Genomic DNA, 18,457 nt, shown 5'->3' with positions numbered 1-18,457 from the left:
TGTGCTCTACTAAGTACTAAAGATGCTTGCTATGAAGGGGTTGAATAATTTTGAGACTGGAGAAGTCATTATAAGTTGCATTTTTGTTGAATTTGGGAAAACCACCTGAAGCATTTGTTGTGTTGAGCCAAATCAATTGCTTTTCTTTGGTTGTTCATTGCAAACAGCTGTACATTTTGACAAAAAAATTTGATTTTCAATAGCGGTTGAATAATTTTGATTACCACTGTATATGTCTCATCCTTTCCTTAGATTAGTGGAATTTGCAGTACCAGCAGCTCCTATTTTTGTAGAAAGGCAGTGAGGAGAGAGAATCAAACTGTCTCTTGGGGTCATTCACTAAGCAATGACCGAATTCCAACTGGGCTTGCCCGAGCAAATCCGCAGCAAATGTCCAGATGTTCACAAAGCTCCGATTTTAATAAAATTTGGGGGCCGAATGCATCCGTCAGGATGAGCATTCGCAAGTTATCATTCACTTGCTTTCATGCAATGGAACAATAATTTTAAGTACTACTTGCCTGCTGGTAGTGCTGTCAGCCAGCGAGCAAATTGTTAAAAAAAACCTCAGCAATTTTTCAGCAATTCGAAGGTTAGCAGTGGCCAAAGCTTGCTAGCCACCCACTACAGTAAAAAAGTAAAATAAATAAATAAGTAAAAGCCAATGGGGGGTGTCAATAAGACCACCATATTTCTTTAATGTATGTTTTAAATTTCCCTACACCCAATGTGGCAGATGGAGACATATGTACTAAAAATGTAAAACTAGCTACTGTGCAGCCAAAGATCCATGGGGATAGGGCCTCTGAAATAACTGGGGGCATTGATTAGGGGACTTTTAAATATATAATGGGAAGTCCTCCCTATCCTCATACATTGTCAGTGGATATGGGCTATAATAATAATAATAATAATAATAATATTTAAGGGAAAGGTCCTAAAGTCCCCCCAGCTCCCCAAACCTAACTTTATAAAAAAAATAATATATGTTTCAATTCTTCCCTATAATGAATCCTGTATTGCACGGCATCAGTCGCACTCTGTAATAAGGGATTTAAACATGTTCTTTTAGCTGAAGTAACAGACTAATTACACACTCTAGAGGAATTTTTATTTTCTATAAATTCAAAATCACCTATGTATCCCAAGGTAACCCTTAGAAAACGTCTGCTTCATTTATAACACTGAAATACTTATAAAAAAAAAAAAACACTATATAGTGTTTTTTTAACAACATTCCACAAACTCATCTCCGCTTTACTGAAATTAATTTTTCCCTGCTGTGAATTAGGTTTTGTTTTTATTCTATTGTTGCCATTACTTTGTTTGTCTGTCAGGTTTTGATTGTTTTCTGGAGGGTAATTAGGACTTGCATTACTTGACTTGGGTATGTGGAAATAAATGTTATTTTATTTCTTTCAAGTCAAGGTTAGGGAAACCATTGTAAACCTTACCGACACCTATTGGTAAGAGGAAATGTGGCAGAACGACATTGCACCTGGTCCTGAGTGTTTAAGCCTTATCTGTTCATTTCTTCCAGATTACTTTTATTTATTTATTTTTAATTTTATTCTCTTGGGGTTATTCTCTGAAGTGTGAATTTTGGGGAATTCAAAGTGATTTCTAAATTGAAAGCCAAAAAGCCGAACTGAATACTTATCTGAAATAGAGAATTATTTAAATTAAACTATTTTGATTTATAGTTTGAAATACACTTTAATGTCATTTTGCATTTACAACAATTCATACTATATAACCCTGGTAGAGGTATGGATTACTACTTCTTTTTGCATTTTTGTTTATTTATCTATTAAGGGCTTTCTGGGCTTTGTTGACTTTGTTTAATTCAAGTAAGTATGCATTCAGTGGATTTTCTCCTATATCTTACAAAAATTTGCCAAAACATTGCATTTTGTTTTTCTATTATGCTTTGAATAGTTGAAGATTGGCGAATTAGTGATGCCCGTCTGCATTGCTCTACATTCTTATCTAAATTTCCATAATCTCCTGTTCTTCTTCAGGCCTCAAAGAAGATGACAAAGAAAATGATTTGGAAAAAGGTCGCCAAGATACATGTGAGTTATCGGTTATAATCTGCACAAAGCAAATATCCTTCCCCAAAACAGGATACACTGTTACTAACCCAACAGTCATATCATATCTTCAGCAGCTCACGCAGGCAAGGCCCAGACTCAACAAAAGCTCAGCAGCAAGAAGTTATCAATTCGTAACAAAGGTACGAAAAAAAAAGAATAAAGAATAGAGAATTCACCATGATAAATCCTTTAAAAGCATTGTTTCTTGCAAGTTATTTTCACCAGCAAAAGTACTTACTAATATCAAATCATATCTTCAGCAGGTCACACAGGAGATGCCCAGATCAAGCCAAAACGTAATAGCCTAAAATTATCATTTCGCAACAAAGGTACGAAAGAAAAAGAAGGGAGAATTTATCAAAATAAATCATTAATGCTGTTTTTATTTCACATACTTTTTACCAGCACAGTCATTTACTATAGAATGTAGGTAGTGGGGCCAGCCTGTGTGTCGTGGAACTACAGGGGAGAGAGCAAACATCTGGACAGGGCTTCCTGATGCTGTTATTAGCTACTGGCAGGGTTATGCTATGATTGCTATTTTTGATCCTGCATCAGCAGACTAGTTAGGTTAAAGGAGCACAATGGCGTAACAAACCTGTGTTTGTTATAGTAGTAGGACAAGAGCTATAGTGCTCCTGTCCTACTACTATACAGGTCCCCCCCTGGTTTGCAATAAAAATTAATAAAATAAATTTGTACTTACCTTTACCCAGCACCCAGAACCATGCACCCTCGCACTGCTCACTGTCCACCTCCAGCAATGTGATCGAGGAGGAATGGCCACCTCCAGCGATCATCTAGTCCAGTGGTTCCCAACCCAATCCTCAAGTACCCCTTAAAAGTCCAGGATTTAAGGATTGCCCTGTTGTGTCTAAGGTGTTTTTATAAAAAGAAAAAAACACTTTAGACACAACAGGTACCTGAGGACTGAGTTGGGAACCCCTGATCTAGTCCAATGCTCTTCATAGAGGAGCATTAGGGACTTGAAGTGCATGCGTTCAAGCATCCTTATAGGAAAGCATTGTATTCAATGCTTTTCTTTTTACTTCTGAGTCACATGACCGAGTTTTACTCAGTCAGTGCAGTGCAGGTGTCTCTATTGTCTGCCAGGAAGATGAATTGGTATGGGTGACTTTAGTGTCTCTTTCCGCGGCAGTCGGTCAGACAGCAATCGAGTCTGACCCAACAGGCAAACAATCTGTCATTTTATTTTCAGGTTACAAACAAATCTCAGTTTGTTAACCCCTTAAGGACCAAACTTTTGGAATAAAAGGGAATCATGACATGTCACACATGTCATGTGTCCTTATGGGGTTAAACCAGAAACAGAAAGTACTAAGATGATGTAACACCACGGGTGCGGTTATCATATTCGTTATGTTTTAATTACACAATATCTAATACAGGCAATCAAGAAGCTGCCAGTATAGTTCCAAAGGACAAAGACATAAAGTTTCCAGTCATCAATAAAGGTATGGTTATAAAAAGGATATATTTAAATATTTGTATAGCTAGTCAGTAATCAACTTAACCGTAACTGGAGATATGTATATTATTTGAGGGATAAAGGATTATATTCTCCCTTTTTTCCATGTTGCAGACTGCTGTCATTTAATTTTTTATAATATCAGTCAGCAGCGGCAGAGGACAGAAAGATATTATAGAGCATTCTGTGACGAATATAGAAAATTACATATGTTTACAAGTCAATGGTAAGACCAGTCATTTGTTCTCGGTCCTCTGCCGATGCTGACTGGTATTATTAGACAGAAAATGCAGAGATACGGCTGCAATTTTTATAAAAAGAAACAGAAGATTATAGTTGCACATCTTACCAGGAAAGGTTAAAGGATCTTAACATGTATAGCTTGGAGGAAAGACGAGACAGGGGGGATATGATAGAAACATTTAAATACATAAAGGGAATCAACACAGTAAAGGAGGAAACTATATTTAAAAGATGAAAAACTACCACAACAAGAGGACATAGTCTTAAATTAGAGGGACAAACATTTAAAAATAATATCAGGAAGTATTACTTTACTGAGAGGGTAGTGGATGCATGGAATAGCCTTCCATCTGAAGTGGTAGAGGTAAACACAGTAAAGGAGTTTAAGCATGCGTGGGATAGGCATAAGGCTATCCTAACTATAAGATAAGGCCAGGGACTAATGAAAGTATTTAGAAAACTGGGCAGACTAGATGGGCCGAATGGTTCTTATCTGCCGTCACATTCTATGTTTCTATGTTTCTATGTTTCATTTTGCGATTTATTTGTGCTAGAAAAAAATACATCTTTGAGGGAATATGATAACAATTCAAGAGGCCATTGCAAACAGTTATTGGTGAACTGCTTATAAACAGAACTATATGAATAGCACATCCATCTGTACCTAAAGTCTGGCTGGGTAATGAGTAACTGCAGTCAAAATGCCAAGATCATACAAACTAAACGACCCCCTATTCCCTTTTGCCCCATCCCTATACTCCCCTATCTTTTGATTTCATAATTTATTTGTATGATTTTTTTCCAACAAATAACACAAACATATTCATACACATTTTATTTTAGACGTACTTTTATGTTTTAATCTTAAACAATGTAGGGTATATTCACTAAACACTGATTTTAAAAATGTTAGTTAAAATAGCCAATCTGTTACTATAAATCGATTTAGAAATCTTTTCAGTTTCGGCACTTTTTTCCCTTTTTTTTTTTTTTTTTTTTTGCACTTCGGTTTTTAATTCACTATAATTCAGGGTTTAATGAAAAAACTGCAGAGAATTTGTCAGTGACAGGAATGTCTATGACAATGACTCAATGGCACAATTTTGACTTGTTCCTAACTCAGCTCTGAGCTCACAACCATGGGTGATTGCTGGCTAAGTGTCATGAGATTTGGATTTCTACGTGAGTTGAAGTCCACTCACTCAGGACCAGGAAATCTCCCAGTGGGTCACAGTTGTCTGGGGCTGAACCTTTACACTGTGCTCCTCAGCCACCCCGTACTACTTTGCTCTCCATCGCTGCTCTCCCTCCCCACCGAGCAATCACCCTACTCTGCTGGGTGCAGTGTTTCAGCTGCTTGATGCTCAAGTTTACTGTAATGTAACCCCAGCGTCCTTGCAGGGCATTAACTCTTATAAGAAAGTGCCCAATGGTACTGAAACACACTAAGCTGCATCAAACGCTGCTAAATCAACCTTCTCTCAACCAAACCTGTACTATGTTCTAATGATGGCTTATGGAGAGCATTACTCTTTCATATACGTATTATGGAATCTCTGTGCAGGAACGAGTATTGTATCATTGCAACAAACGTAAAGGAAATACCTGTCTGAAGTAAATCAGGTATCACTAACTGGTATAAAAAGTCAGGATTAAACAAAATAAACATTGGCACATGTTTAACTCAGCATGCCTGCTTTAGTATTAGGCCAATGGAACAAACTGTGTGCCATAAAGACGATACCAAGCATTTGGCAGGACTTTCTCAGGGATACCGGAGTGTTGTGGCAGGCACACTTATGTGTCACACCACCAAGTCTTCTCCTTAACCACCATCTTTATACATAGCATGTGCTGCTGGCATAGCACTGGCCAGCTTGGGCATTGCTACTATCCTTACTGGATAAAGGAAGCGGGGCCTAGTAGACATTCATTCTTGGCCTGGAATCCAAGGAGCACAGAAAGGTAGCAATCTGGGTCTGAATCCACTAGTGTTCCCTGTTTATGAATCTTTATGTTTGTCATGTTTCTTTTTCCAGGCTTCCAGAATGACGAAGAGAGTAACAATGTGAAGAATGGTGAGTAATCACTTAACATATATTATTTGCTATACCTGCCAAAAGGGGTGCAAGGAAGGACAACCGGTGAACCTGTGTCAAGGTCATGGATGCCCAAGGCTCATTGATGCATGTGGGGAGTAAAGGGTAGCCCGTCTGGTCCAATTACACAGAAGAACTAGTGTAGCTCACTGAGAAACTTCTGGCCATGATAGAAAGGGGACAGAAAAAAAGAATACATCACAGTTTGCTACATATGGAACTGCATAGCTGCACACCGGTCAAAGTACCCATGACTACCTCTGTCCACCATCAAAAATTCCTTTATTTGGGATGTGAGCATCAGAATTGGACCATGGAACAGTGGAAAAAGGTTGCCACTTAATCATGATTTCTTTTAGATAAGGCGAATGGCCGGGTGCGTGTTTGTTGCTCAAATGGGGAAGAGATGGCAGCAGGATGCATTATGGAAAGAAAGCAGGCTGCCAGAGGCAGTGTTAAACTCTGGGCAATATTCTGCTAAAAAATATTGGGTCCTGGCATTTATGTGCATGTTACTTTGACATGTACCGCCTACCTAGAGATTGTTGCAGACCATGTACACCTCTTCATGGCAATGTCATTGCCTGATTGTAGTGGCCTCTTTCAGCAGGATAATACACCCTGCCACACTTCAAAAAAAATTCAGGAATGGTTCGTGAAATATAAGTTTGAGGTGTTGCCTTGGCCTCCAAATTCTTTGATCTCAATCTGACTGAACATCTATAGGATGTGCTGGAACAACAGATCTGATCTATGGAGGCCCCACCTCTCAGGTTGCAGGACTTAAAGGATGTGCTGTTAATATATTGGTGCCAGATGTCACAGGACGGGTTTAGAAGTGTTGTAGAGTCCATGCTGGCTTTAGGCTTTTAGGTATTCTGTGTGAAAAATCTTTACAGTGCCCCTCCCAGATCTGGATTGATGTTGGTTTTGAGAAGAGGCTGAGATGGATTACACTAGTTGATTTGATTTGATTTGAGCACACATTTGCTTTAAATCAAATCCTCAAAGATGTAACTAGTGTAAGGATTATCAAATGATTGAGCTTGACAAGGACATGTAAGAACTATGAAGAGCAGGTTCCGGTAATCAATATGGAAGATAAAGACTAAACTCATACAGGGTGGAAAAAATAGTTTTGACCAAATCACTTTTGCAGAAAGAAAATATATATATTTTGGGGCTGAATTTCGGCCATATGGCGGTTCTATCAGATGGAGAGGGGATACAATGCTCATTCCCCACCCAGGGGAGTGGTAGGGGATAACACTGAGACCCACCTCCTGAGAAGTCCCCTATGTTGAATTCCCTTACAGTGGGTAACCCTAAAGTAAGTAAATATAACAAGTAAATAAATGCCTGTAGAGACACCCGTCGGACACTTGTCACTTTTTTGTTTGACACTTTAAGGGTAGCACTATGGGGACTTTAGTTTAAGGTCTATTTTACTTGCAGTCTGAGGGATAGCCTGTGCAGGTGGGCACTAGCCTTGCGCGTTGCTGAGGTAATTAAGGTCTCTATAGGCATTTCCCATTTAGGACAGCAATTTGGACTGATTTACGTCTGATAGACATCAGTACTCGTACTATCACAGTGGTTACCACCCACATTGCCTTTAGCATTTATGCTTACAGCCTTTTCCTGCAGTTTGGTAATGAGTGATGGGAATATTCCTACCAGTACTTCATACATTAGCTCGGTGTGATTTGGGGCTGTCTGGAAGAAGCTATATGAGCGAATCACTTGATGTACCATTACCTCCTTTATTTACCACGCACCTTCGTGTAGATGGATACATTTAATCTTTTTACTCTTTTTTCCTCTGTAGTCCTCACACGCAATTGGTTAATCACTTTACGCTGGCTACATCTCTGTCCTTTTAATTAGTACTCAATAAAGATAAGCTTTTTTTTTTTAGCCTTTTTCACTACTATTTTATTTGTGTTGCGCTCCCCTTTCACTACTCTCCACTATTGGGGAGATTATTGAAATGTTTTATTCATATGGCGGTTCGGCTGGATTTCACTAATGAAGAAACATTCAGGAAAACGAATCAGACAAACCAAAAGGTGTGAAAATAGGCCAGTCAGTGCAAAATACACTGCTCAAAAAAATAAAGGGAACACAAAAATAACACATCATAGATCTGAATGAATTAAATGTTCATCTGAAATACTTTGTTCTTTACATAGTTGAATGTGCTGACAACAAAATAACACAAAAAATTAAAAAATGGAAATCAAAACCTGCTGGAGGTCATTTTGTAGGGCTCTGGCAGTGCTCCTCCTGTTCCTCCTTGCACAAAGGCAGAGGTAGCGGTCTTGCTGCTGGGTTGTTGCCCTCCTACGGCCTACTCCACATCTCCTGATGTACTGGCCTGTCTCCTGGTAGCGCCTCCATGCTCTGGACACTACGCTGACAGACATAGCAAACCTAGCAAACCTTCTTGCCCCAGCTCGCATTGATGTGCCAACCTGGATTAGCTGCACTACCTGAGCCACTTGTGTGGGTTGTAGACTCCATCTCATGCTACCACTAGTGTGAAAGCACCGCCAGCATTCAAAAGTGACCAAAACATCAGCCAGGAAGCATAGGAACTGAAGTGGTCTGTGGACACCACCTGCAGAACCACTCCTTTATTGGGTGTGTCTTGCTAATTGCCTATAATTTCCACCTGTTGTCTATCCCATTTGCACAACAGCATGTGAAACTGATTGTCACTCAGTGTTGCTTCCTAAGTGGACAGTTTGATTTCACAGAAGTGGGATTGACTTGGAGTTACATTGTGTTGTTTAAGTGTCCCCTTTATGTTTCTGAGCAGTGTATATACATAATATAAATAATATTATTTTTGTTCAGTTCAGTGGGGGGTGTCTGTTCAGATTGGTCAAAAGTATTTCAGAAAAACTAAAATTGACTCAACTGGATACCTCTGCAGCACTGTGAAGGTTATTCATGAAGTTGCTGGCCATGCTGGGGCTCCTTTCAAATAATAATGTAGCAGAAACATACTGTTTCCACTGTGTCCTCACCAGTGGCCAGCAGGACTTCATGGTTTTAATTGGGCCTTTTTAAGGGCTGAAAACACGATTTCAGAAATCTACTGATAATTTTGCAGGGATATAGACTTATGCCACAGTGGGGGCATGGAGAGGACACTATGCCCCCTCTCATTTCATTGTCTTATTTAAGACAGATGGTGGGGTTTTTAATACAGGAATATAGACTTACTGGCACAGTGGGAACACGGGGAGGACACTATGTTCTCGCCATTTCATCATCTTATGTAAAGCCCTGCCATGGGGGCATGTGGGGTGAACAGATATTCACCCGCTGTTCTTTAACCCCTTAAAGACACACGACGTGTGTGACACGTCATGATTCCCTTTTATTCCAGAAGTTTGGTCCTTAAGGGGTTAAAGTGAAGCATGGGGACACAGAGTGTATATTACTAGCGACAGGGCAGCAATATCTAATGGCTGCAAGTGCCAGCATCAAGCAAATAGTTAACCATAATCCCAAATGCAGGACATTTTTTAGGGCATTTATTGTTGTTTCCAGATTAGTTTACGGTTATGCTGGAAGTTCCTTTAGCAAGGATAAAGATTACGTTTTAGAGGTTAAGAAAGTGCAGGAGTGTACTGATAAGAGGCAGTGTGTTCACCTGCAATTCCTGCTTATCTAAAATGTGGGTGTGACAGACAATCTATAAATGCAATAATGAGCTTGAGGTGGGGTGGTGAGGTGAGGTGAGGGAAGGGCGGTTATCAGACTTTCTTGCCTCAGTATTGGGGATGGAAAGATTGGAAATCAGGCTGTGGAAGAAAGATTTGTAAGGGTAAGATAGACCTGCAATAAAACTGAAGGAGGGGGATATGCATCTAAGCACAGAGATGAGGGAATGGCTATTCAAACAAAAAAAAACATTTGAGTTGAACTTGATATCAATAAAAGTAGGGAGGGGTCAGAGGGCAGAAATCAGAAAGGTCTACTAATGAGCTCATGAACAAATGCTTGATTGCACCTTCTGGTAGATCATATTCACCCCGTTCTTTATTTCTTCGAAGAGAAGGTTTGCTGAGGTATAAGAAGAAACCCAATTTTGACTTTGTTTTAGGGATGGGGTCATCCAGTTCGAGACACAATAAGGAAAAGTTAAAGGAAGGAGAGGTATATCTGGGTGTCATTGACTTTTGATTTTAGCAATAGTTAGGTTATTATGTCTCTGGGTAAATAAAAGAAGCCATATTGAAGAAGATAAAGAGGAGAGGCTTTCAAGCCGCTATAATTAGAAAAGGAGTAGTTATATGGGACAGAACTTAATAAATCCAGACAGAGTGCACGCATATAGCGTGTTTACAATGTTGTTGGTTACCTAGTTAGAAAACTAGCATACATTAAGAGAAATTTCAGGAATACAGCCCCATCAAGCAAGCCTTACTCCTTACATCTGCCTACCATTAGATTTAGTTTTTTTGCAATTCTGTGGGTGTATTTCTACAGCTTCCAATAATAAAGTATGGAATATCACATTAGTCTTAGTGAGAAGTAAAAACTAAATGTAATCCGCTAAAATAGCATTTGGAAAAGTGCAGATTCTGGTGGGAAAGTGCCAGTAACATATCATTGATATCTGATATTGTTTGTTTTTTGTATTCAAGTCATACAGACATAGATGGTAATGCTGGTCATGAAAGAAGGAAGAAGTCTTTATAAATCAGTAGATATAAATTGTCATATTTATCAGAGTTTCGGTGCATGACTCTGGTTCTATCCTACTTGTAATTTCAAGTTGAGAGCTACATTCATTTTATTAATTAGATTCTAATGTTAAGATAGTAGATAGGGTGATGTGACAAGGACTCTGGTGTTTTTGTACCAGAATTGAAATAGATGGATTTTTGATGAAGTTTGTCTCTTATTCCATATTCTGATTTAATTTATCCTTGTGTAACTGTTGGTACATATTAATGCTATTTTAATGCAGACCAGGTAGGCACACTTGACCAACAATCATAATCCAAAAATCAAAATAGAACCATAGAACACAAGAATTATTAATGAACCATGAGAAGACACCCAATAAACAGACATGACGGCATAAGACACCTAGTACATGATCGATACTCAATTTTCGATCCTACAAGAGCAAGGGAAGGGGTTTGGAATGTTAGCAGTTAAAATGAGCCTTTGGCATCCTCGTTGTGTCTAACGAATCTTCTCACTAACACGCTGTAACATGCTTTTTTCGACTGCGACTGACAGCCTCAATAAAATTGTTTGCAAATAACACCAATAAACATCAGGACATCAAAAGAGTGTGCTGCAAAAGGTGGCCAATAATTTTTTGGACTTGTAGTTACATCTTCTCATCTGAAAATTCACATTAAAAAAATGTTAATCGTGTTTTTTTTCAGGACAATATGATAACAACAATCACCTTCAGGAGAAAAAGAAAAGAAAGGACATTTATGCTCGGACCTTCAGTAAGGAACCTGCTTAGCGCAATTTACTACTGAATATTTCTTTAGTGATAACAACAAACGTTATGCCTTTATGCAGACATTGATGAATAACTACCAAGAAAGTGCATTTAATATTGTTTATCGTCTGCATTATTAATATATTCTAGCAAGTTTGTGTAATTGAATTCTCTTGGATTGAGCTGCTATTCATGGAGATACTTGGGATCAAACCAGGCCATGCCGCACAATCTCGTTTTTTTCTTTAATTTTTTTTTGTTGTTGTACATTTTGTATGACACCGGCAGTGTCAATGTATGCATGTTAAATACAGTTAGGAGGAACAGAGTAGAAATGGGTTGAAGATGATGCCAAAGGTTCTGCCAGCAACACATCTACCGAACTCTTTCTTGTTTGCTTTTATAATGTGTATTTAAAACATTTAGACAATAATAGAGAAAGGAGAGAGCAAGCAACTTTTAAACCTCGACAAACAGGTATACATGAATGTCTTTTTTGCATATGAAACCCATAGATCTATGGGCAATCGATATAAAAAAAAATTCGGTACAACCTAATAAATTTGTCTGAAACATTTTTTTTTTTTTTGTTCATGTGGACCGAAATGTGTTCATGTGGCATTTTAGTTCAGGGGCAACTTTCATCCATGAAATAGTTTCAGGAAAAATGCTTCAGATTAAACAAAATGGCATGAAAATTGGCCAGTGTACTGTAAAATATGTACATAATATAAATATCATACATGTATTTTGCAGGTCACTGACAGGTGCATTTTTCCAAGATTTGGTTCACAGGTTAAGTGAGAGATAGAGAGAAAAAAAAGGAGGAATGGTAAACAAATATATATATGTTATATTCACATATCATTTCTCACTTGATCTGTGTATAAAATCAACATTTAGTTACGGTACCCTAACCATCAATCATCTCGATTTGTGGCGCCATGGCTGGAACTCTGAATCACGAAACAAACAAAACTGTTGTTCATTTACTGCTTCGGCTGTTTCATGATATGCCCATATGGCGTTTTGAAGATTTGGAATTCAGACAACCTGCCGATCACCCAAAATTCAGATGAACCACAATTAGTTTGAAACAGAATGCTCAAGTCTGAGAGAAGGATTGGCCCATAACGTTGTCAAATGTGACCGGACAGGGAGGGGGTAACCCTCAAAGTGTAAAGTACAAAGAGAGAGAAAAACTGTCCTTAGCGGGGAACCTGATAGAGGGATATTCGTATCAAAAGAAATATAGAACAGGTCTAGTGTCTTGTCCCAAAAGGTATAACAAGATCATGCTTTAATAGGGTAACATAAATGAACGCTGGTTCTGAGTAGTAGTAGGTACTGGTTAGCTCGTGGTTGACAGCCAGACCTACTAGCAAGAGACAGAGCAAAGCGTGTGGGTAAGGGGGTTGGTACTATGTTAGTATAAATACCAAAGTAACATAGTGCCAGACGTATAGAGATAGTCTATGGAGAGTAGACAAATAGTAATAAAAACCATCCTATCCTAGCCCATATATTGATCCACAATTTAGGTCAGTGGCAATAGAGAGGGGAGGGCGAGTGAGGAGTAGGGAAAAGGGGGAGGGGGTAAGCGAAGCTAGGTAAAGCAGAAATTGCAGTGCCTAGAAGAGCAAACTTAAATCTCGTGTACTAATAGTGGTTGACCACTAGGGGTCGCTCCAGAGCCAGTAGCTGGCAATCCCACCAGAGTGACCCAAAAATATATATTTGTGGATATCTATATATCAATATCGGTTCAAACCAGTGTCTGACAGATACACGTGGGGTGTAACGAGTCTGTCACTATGGTATAAATCCATATACTGACTCAAAATCCAGTGCGTGGTTAGTTACCAGTAGGGGTCGCTCCAGAGTAGGTGTCAGATCTGGTCAGCCTGCCTGGTTGATACAATAGTATCCAGTGTAGAGGGATATACAAGTAACGGTTTGGACCAATGACAGACCCCAGTGGGACGTAACACGTTTGTTATGTACCCTGTTATTCCTATGTGGCATCTGATAATGCTAGTAATTTGACAGGATATTAGCAGCGGTACTGTTCATGGATTTGCTTTGTTGACATGATAGTGTCAAATGTTGGTATGTATACAGGTATAAGCATGGATCCGTGTCCGACAGATTGCGGTAAAAAGTAGTAGTAGTATTAATAGTAACGGGTCTGTCGCTACGGTGCACAGCCTAATAGTGTCCTGATACCCAACATTGGAAGTGAAGCGAAACCGTGATGTGAATTTGCAAGTTGTTTGAGTTCACTGGAGGTCCAGTGTGTCAGTCCACTATGCTTGCAATTTGTAGCAGTAGTTAGAATAACAGGTCTGATTCACGTGCTAGACAATCAATAATAGGAAAAACCCGAAAAAGGAAAAGTGCCTTCTTGGGCACTGGTAATAGTAAAGAGAGTGCCAGGGAAACGGCACAATAGTTGATAGAAAAAGAGAGAGTTATGTACACTGTGAGATAGTTTGCATGACTATATACCCAAATCGGCATATAGATTGCTTTCCGATTGAATAGTGTCAAGGTGTCAGATCCCCAAAATAAGTGTATCAGTCGTGTCCTCTTATTAACAGGATCGGTCAGTTCAGCTATGTTTGCTGCTGTGCGGTAATAGAGCCCGATTCCAATATGCCGGGTTCTGGAGACCGATCATAAGGTCTCTGGAGGAGTGAAAACTTTTTTCGAGGTTGACGGAAAGCAGTTAACGGTCTGAAAGTTATGTCGGTGTAAACCCGACGCGCGTTTCGCCGTGTTTAGCGGCTCGTCAGGGGGAACTGTCTCCCTCCAGTGGTAGAGTTTAAAAATACCGCTCTGGCAGCTGATTGGTCGGATTTTCGGCTGCCATGCACTTAGGTGCTACGGTGGCTCGCTAAGGTCAACAGTGTGAAGAAGTCACTGTGTTTTAGTTACACACATGTGCACCTAATTCTTCTGGTATTAATTTACTTGCTAGTCTTTAAGGTTGAAGCCTTACCGGAAAATATTATTGCAATTTATGCAGTATAATCCTTTTAGGGTGATAAGTGGTGACTAATGAATTCAGCATCACCACTTGGGGATGTCATATTTAGGCATATTGTATCGCCATGGTGGGTGATACAATAAAGTTGCAGAGTATGAGCTTTTGATACAGCGGTCTAATAGCGATCAAAGGTAGTTATCTTCCTGAAATTTATAGGGGTAATGCCGGTCCATGGTGTTATCCTACTGTGACAAATTTTATTTATTTTAACCTCATGCTAGGTAGTACGATGAGATTGTCAAAGGATGAATTTTCAGTTTTTTGAATTTTCAGTTTATAATTTTCAAAGAGTGTATTTAATTATTGAAAAGGTGGGGTTCTTCTTTTCAACTTTGAGATGTTGGGGATAATGTCGGGCCATATGGTTAATGGCGCGTGTTTAGCCGTGTAGGGTATATAGGGATACCGTTACAAGAGACCCCAACATTTTCGAGGAGAACCAAGAAGTGGGGGGAAAAAAGATTATTGGTGCTGCATCACCCCAAATTACTGATGAATAAAGGGGGTGTAGTTGAAGTCTTCGTTTAGGCCATGGGGAGCTAAGGTTTTGAAGGTGAAAATCCACTGTGATTCTTTTTGTAGTAGGATTTTGTTAAAATCACCTTTTCTTGGGTTGGGCATTAATTTTTCAATGGCCTGGAACCTTAGATTGTCACCGATGCCATTGTGAAAATTGTTGATGTGTCGTGCTACTGTAGTTGGAGTAACAGTATTTTTGATGGAATTAATGTGCTGCAGGACCCTCCGTCTAAACTGTTGGAAGGTTTTTCCAATGTACTGGATCCCACAGCTACATGTAATCAGGTATATCAGTCGGGTAGTGCCACAGTTTACCAGGGCGTTCGTGACAACACTGATACGTGTTTGGGTGGAGGTCACTGATTTAGTTGGTAAAATGTACTGGCAGGCCTTACAGTGGCCGCATTTGTACGTCCCTTTTAGATCTGAAAGCCAATTTGATGGTGCTGAAGGTGAGGAGAGATGACTGTGAACCAATTGATCCTGTAGGTTCGCTGGTCTCCTTGCTGTTAAGGAGGGGTGACTGGGTAATATTTTTTGAAGCGCAGGGTCGTGTTGGAGAATAGGCCAATTCCTTTTAAAAATGTTGGTCATGCAGTCCCACCCTTGGTCAAAGGTCGCTATGCATCGAGGGGTCCTGGAGTCTTGTGTAGGTCTGGTGAAATGTAGGCTGGTGTGCCGATCTGTGCCACTAGCTCTTTGAAATGCCCGTTTGAGAACCCGATTAGGGTATTGTAGTTCTTTAAACCGGGATTTCAAGAGTTGGCATTCCTTGTAGAAGGTGTCGTCTTTGGAGCAGTTGCGTCTTGCCCTAAGGTACTGCCCGTAGGGGATAGATGCTTTCAGACGATAAGGATGGTGACTAGTCCAGTGTAGTAAACTGTTAGTAGATGTTTCTTTTCTGAATAGTTCAGTCTGGATGGTCCCATCTTGTTCCAGGATGATCTTGAGATCCAGGAACACTAGTTGATGCTCATCGATTACGTGTGTCAGGCTGAGATTAATGTCATTCTCGTTTAATGACTTGACAAAGTCCTCAAACAGGGTTACAGAACCTGTCCATAGGAGCAGCATGTCATCTATGTACCGGTGCCAAGTTAAGATAAATTCATGAAACTGGCTGAATTTGGTGGTTGTGACAATATGCTGCTCCCACCATCCCAGGAATAAATTGGCGTATGTAGGTGCACACGCTGTCCCCATAGCAGTGCCGGAGATCTGGAGGTAGTAGACACTGTTAAACACGAAGTAGTTGTGTGTCAACACAAACTCGAGTGAGGCCAAGATGAAGTCCTTTTGTGAATGCTCAAGTCTAGTGCATGCAATACATGGGTCTGAAAGGTTGAATCTGCTGGAGTTGGGAGCTGTGACATCATGCATAGTTGCATATATGGGTCGGCACAAAGACCACCACATTGCTTCCAGCCCAGAGACATGGGACAACACTCACTCAACCAACAATGCAAAGAAAAGAACCTGGCACATATGAACAATCTAGAAGCAGGTATTTGGACCAAATCAATCTCGCACTGTCTAATAAACCTGCTTCTGAATTGTTCACAAGTGCCCAGTACTTTTCATTTTATCATGTATCCCAGCAACCTTCATCAGTAATTGTTTTGAAGGATCGTGATGCTGACTAAGAAGTGGTCAAAGGATATGACATTCGATGAAATGTTTTCTTTGTCTTGTGATACAGAATATCCCTGGGACAAGTCATGTCTGAAGTCTCTCCCACTGGACCTGAAGACGTTTGAAAAGTTGGACAATTATTCCTCAAAGGTAACAAAAATGTCTAAGTAAAATGGAAAAGAACAACATTTTATAATGGAAAAAATACTGCATTCTAAACCAGGAGCTGCTATCAGGAATGGCTTAATAACAAAAATATGCAAAAAGCCATAAATATCAACCTGAAAAAAACACAAATGGAAAACATGGGTAAATTCTGTTCTAGACATTTTTTCTTTTATAGAAGGGTTTATATGGTGACCTTTTGTATTGTGTTTAGATGGATATTAAATATACAATCCCCATTGTCTCCACTACTCTTTAGGTAAAATTATGACTTTTTCCTATTTCTTTAGTTTTAAACAAAACACGTATGTCACCAAAAACTATTGCTATGGTATCCCCTTAAAGGGAAACTGTCACTTTACAGAATCTTTCATGTTTACTTACACCCATATATAATATATATCAGGGCTAATCACTACAGAGAGATTTTAAGGAGAAGTAAAATTAAATTTCTTATCTAAGGTCAAAATGGATGAACTGGAAGAATTCTTTGTCAGCTATGCTTTCCATGTAGCTACTCTGATCTTTGGAAATCACTTTGAATTCACTATGAATTCTTACTTTAGTAAATAACCATGTGTGTGAGGTGTAGAAAAATAATTAAATGCAGAAATGCACATATATCTTTATTTATCTCTATCCTGTAACGGTGTGCCTCCTAGCTGTGTCTAAAACACAGCGGATTGTGATGTTGTAGTTTTTATGGTGCTTAGAGTGTTTTCATAAATTCTCTTATCAAGGTTCAATATCACCCCTGGCTCTGATTTTGAATTGCTCCACTTGAGAGGGATATTTCCCACAGCTTACACCAGAACAGGTGACTACCTTCCATCAGATATCATACCAGGAGCTTCTATGCAGTATAAGAGGATAGAGAGGCAAGGACCCCAAATTGAATAGTATCTTAGCACAATTTATTAATATTGAAGGTTAAAAACTCTTACTTTAAGTGGTGGGTTTGCCAGCAATAAACCCACAACTCGGCAAGCAGAAATAAAATATACACAAACGGTAGCAGCTTGTAGTTACTTCCGGGAGTGTTCCGATCCTGTGACAGCTTGGGACCACCTCTCGAAGACGTCAAACGTGACGCGTTTCGCCCACCTCCCTGGGCTTCTACCAACGACGTCACCCATGTTCAGACATTCCTTTTATAGTACCTGACCACTCCCTTTCCATTCTGCCATTGGCTGAGGGGTGTAGTTCTCAATCTTGAGTCTGCCCATATTATTTTCTATTCATTGCGGACACGTGCACTTAATCTCTATGGTGTCATTTCTTAAGGCTGTTACACAGATCCTCTTAGACATAGCAATTCACAATACTGCAAGTTGATTTTTACCAAAGAATATAATAATCTATACTTTTGTAGAAGATTCTTTTCTCAAGATATGTTACAAGAGGAAGCTGTATAGAAATAGTTGGTGTCCTTACTCCAATACAAAATAGAGTTTTAGCAAGGGGATTAGAACTTTGCCCAACGACTAATTTAGACCAATTTTTTACATTTATTGATATTAAGAAATTTGTCTGTAAATTGTGCCACAAGAGATTTTTTTAAAGATAAATTAGAACTACCAACAGCATCACAAGACAATGTACATAATATTGAGATAGGTAAACATACCCTATTAAACAAGAAATCTACATTCTGTCCAAATAATTGTAAAACTCAATGAAAGC

At 39.3% G+C, this 18,457-nt stretch overlaps 1 protein-coding gene across 3 annotated transcripts in view; it reads left to right on the top strand.

Moving 5' to 3' along the window:
• LOC134586619 (kyphoscoliosis peptidase-like) overlaps nucleotides 1-18,457 on the top strand; it is a 54,325-nt gene that overhangs the window by 15,393 nt on the left and 20,475 nt on the right. The window contains exons 2-8 of one of the 3 annotated variants that reach the window (XM_063442254.1): nucleotides 2,022-2,075; nucleotides 2,171-2,236; nucleotides 2,357-2,425; nucleotides 3,506-3,571; nucleotides 5,868-5,906; nucleotides 11,345-11,413; nucleotides 16,677-16,759. In XM_063442254.1, the coding sequence (XP_063298324.1) occupies nucleotides 2,022-2,075; nucleotides 2,171-2,236; nucleotides 2,357-2,425; nucleotides 3,506-3,571; nucleotides 5,868-5,906; nucleotides 11,345-11,413; nucleotides 16,677-16,759 (446 nt within the window). Of the gene's footprint in view, nucleotides 1-2,021; nucleotides 2,076-2,167; nucleotides 2,237-2,356; nucleotides 2,426-3,505; nucleotides 3,572-5,867; nucleotides 5,907-11,344; nucleotides 11,414-16,676; nucleotides 16,760-18,457 lie in introns of all 3 variants that reach the window. The other 2 variants (XM_063442253.1, XM_063442252.1) reach the window with 2 other exon arrangements.

The sequence above is a fragment of the Pelobates fuscus genome, chromosome 2 (assembly GCF_036172605.1).
Source record: "Pelobates fuscus isolate aPelFus1 chromosome 2, aPelFus1.pri, whole genome shotgun sequence".
Lineage (NCBI taxonomy): Eukaryota > Metazoa > Chordata > Amphibia > Anura > Pelobatidae > Pelobates > Pelobates fuscus.
The sequence above is the reverse complement of the archived record's forward strand: the minus strand, read 5'-3'. Positions and strand labels throughout refer to the sequence as shown.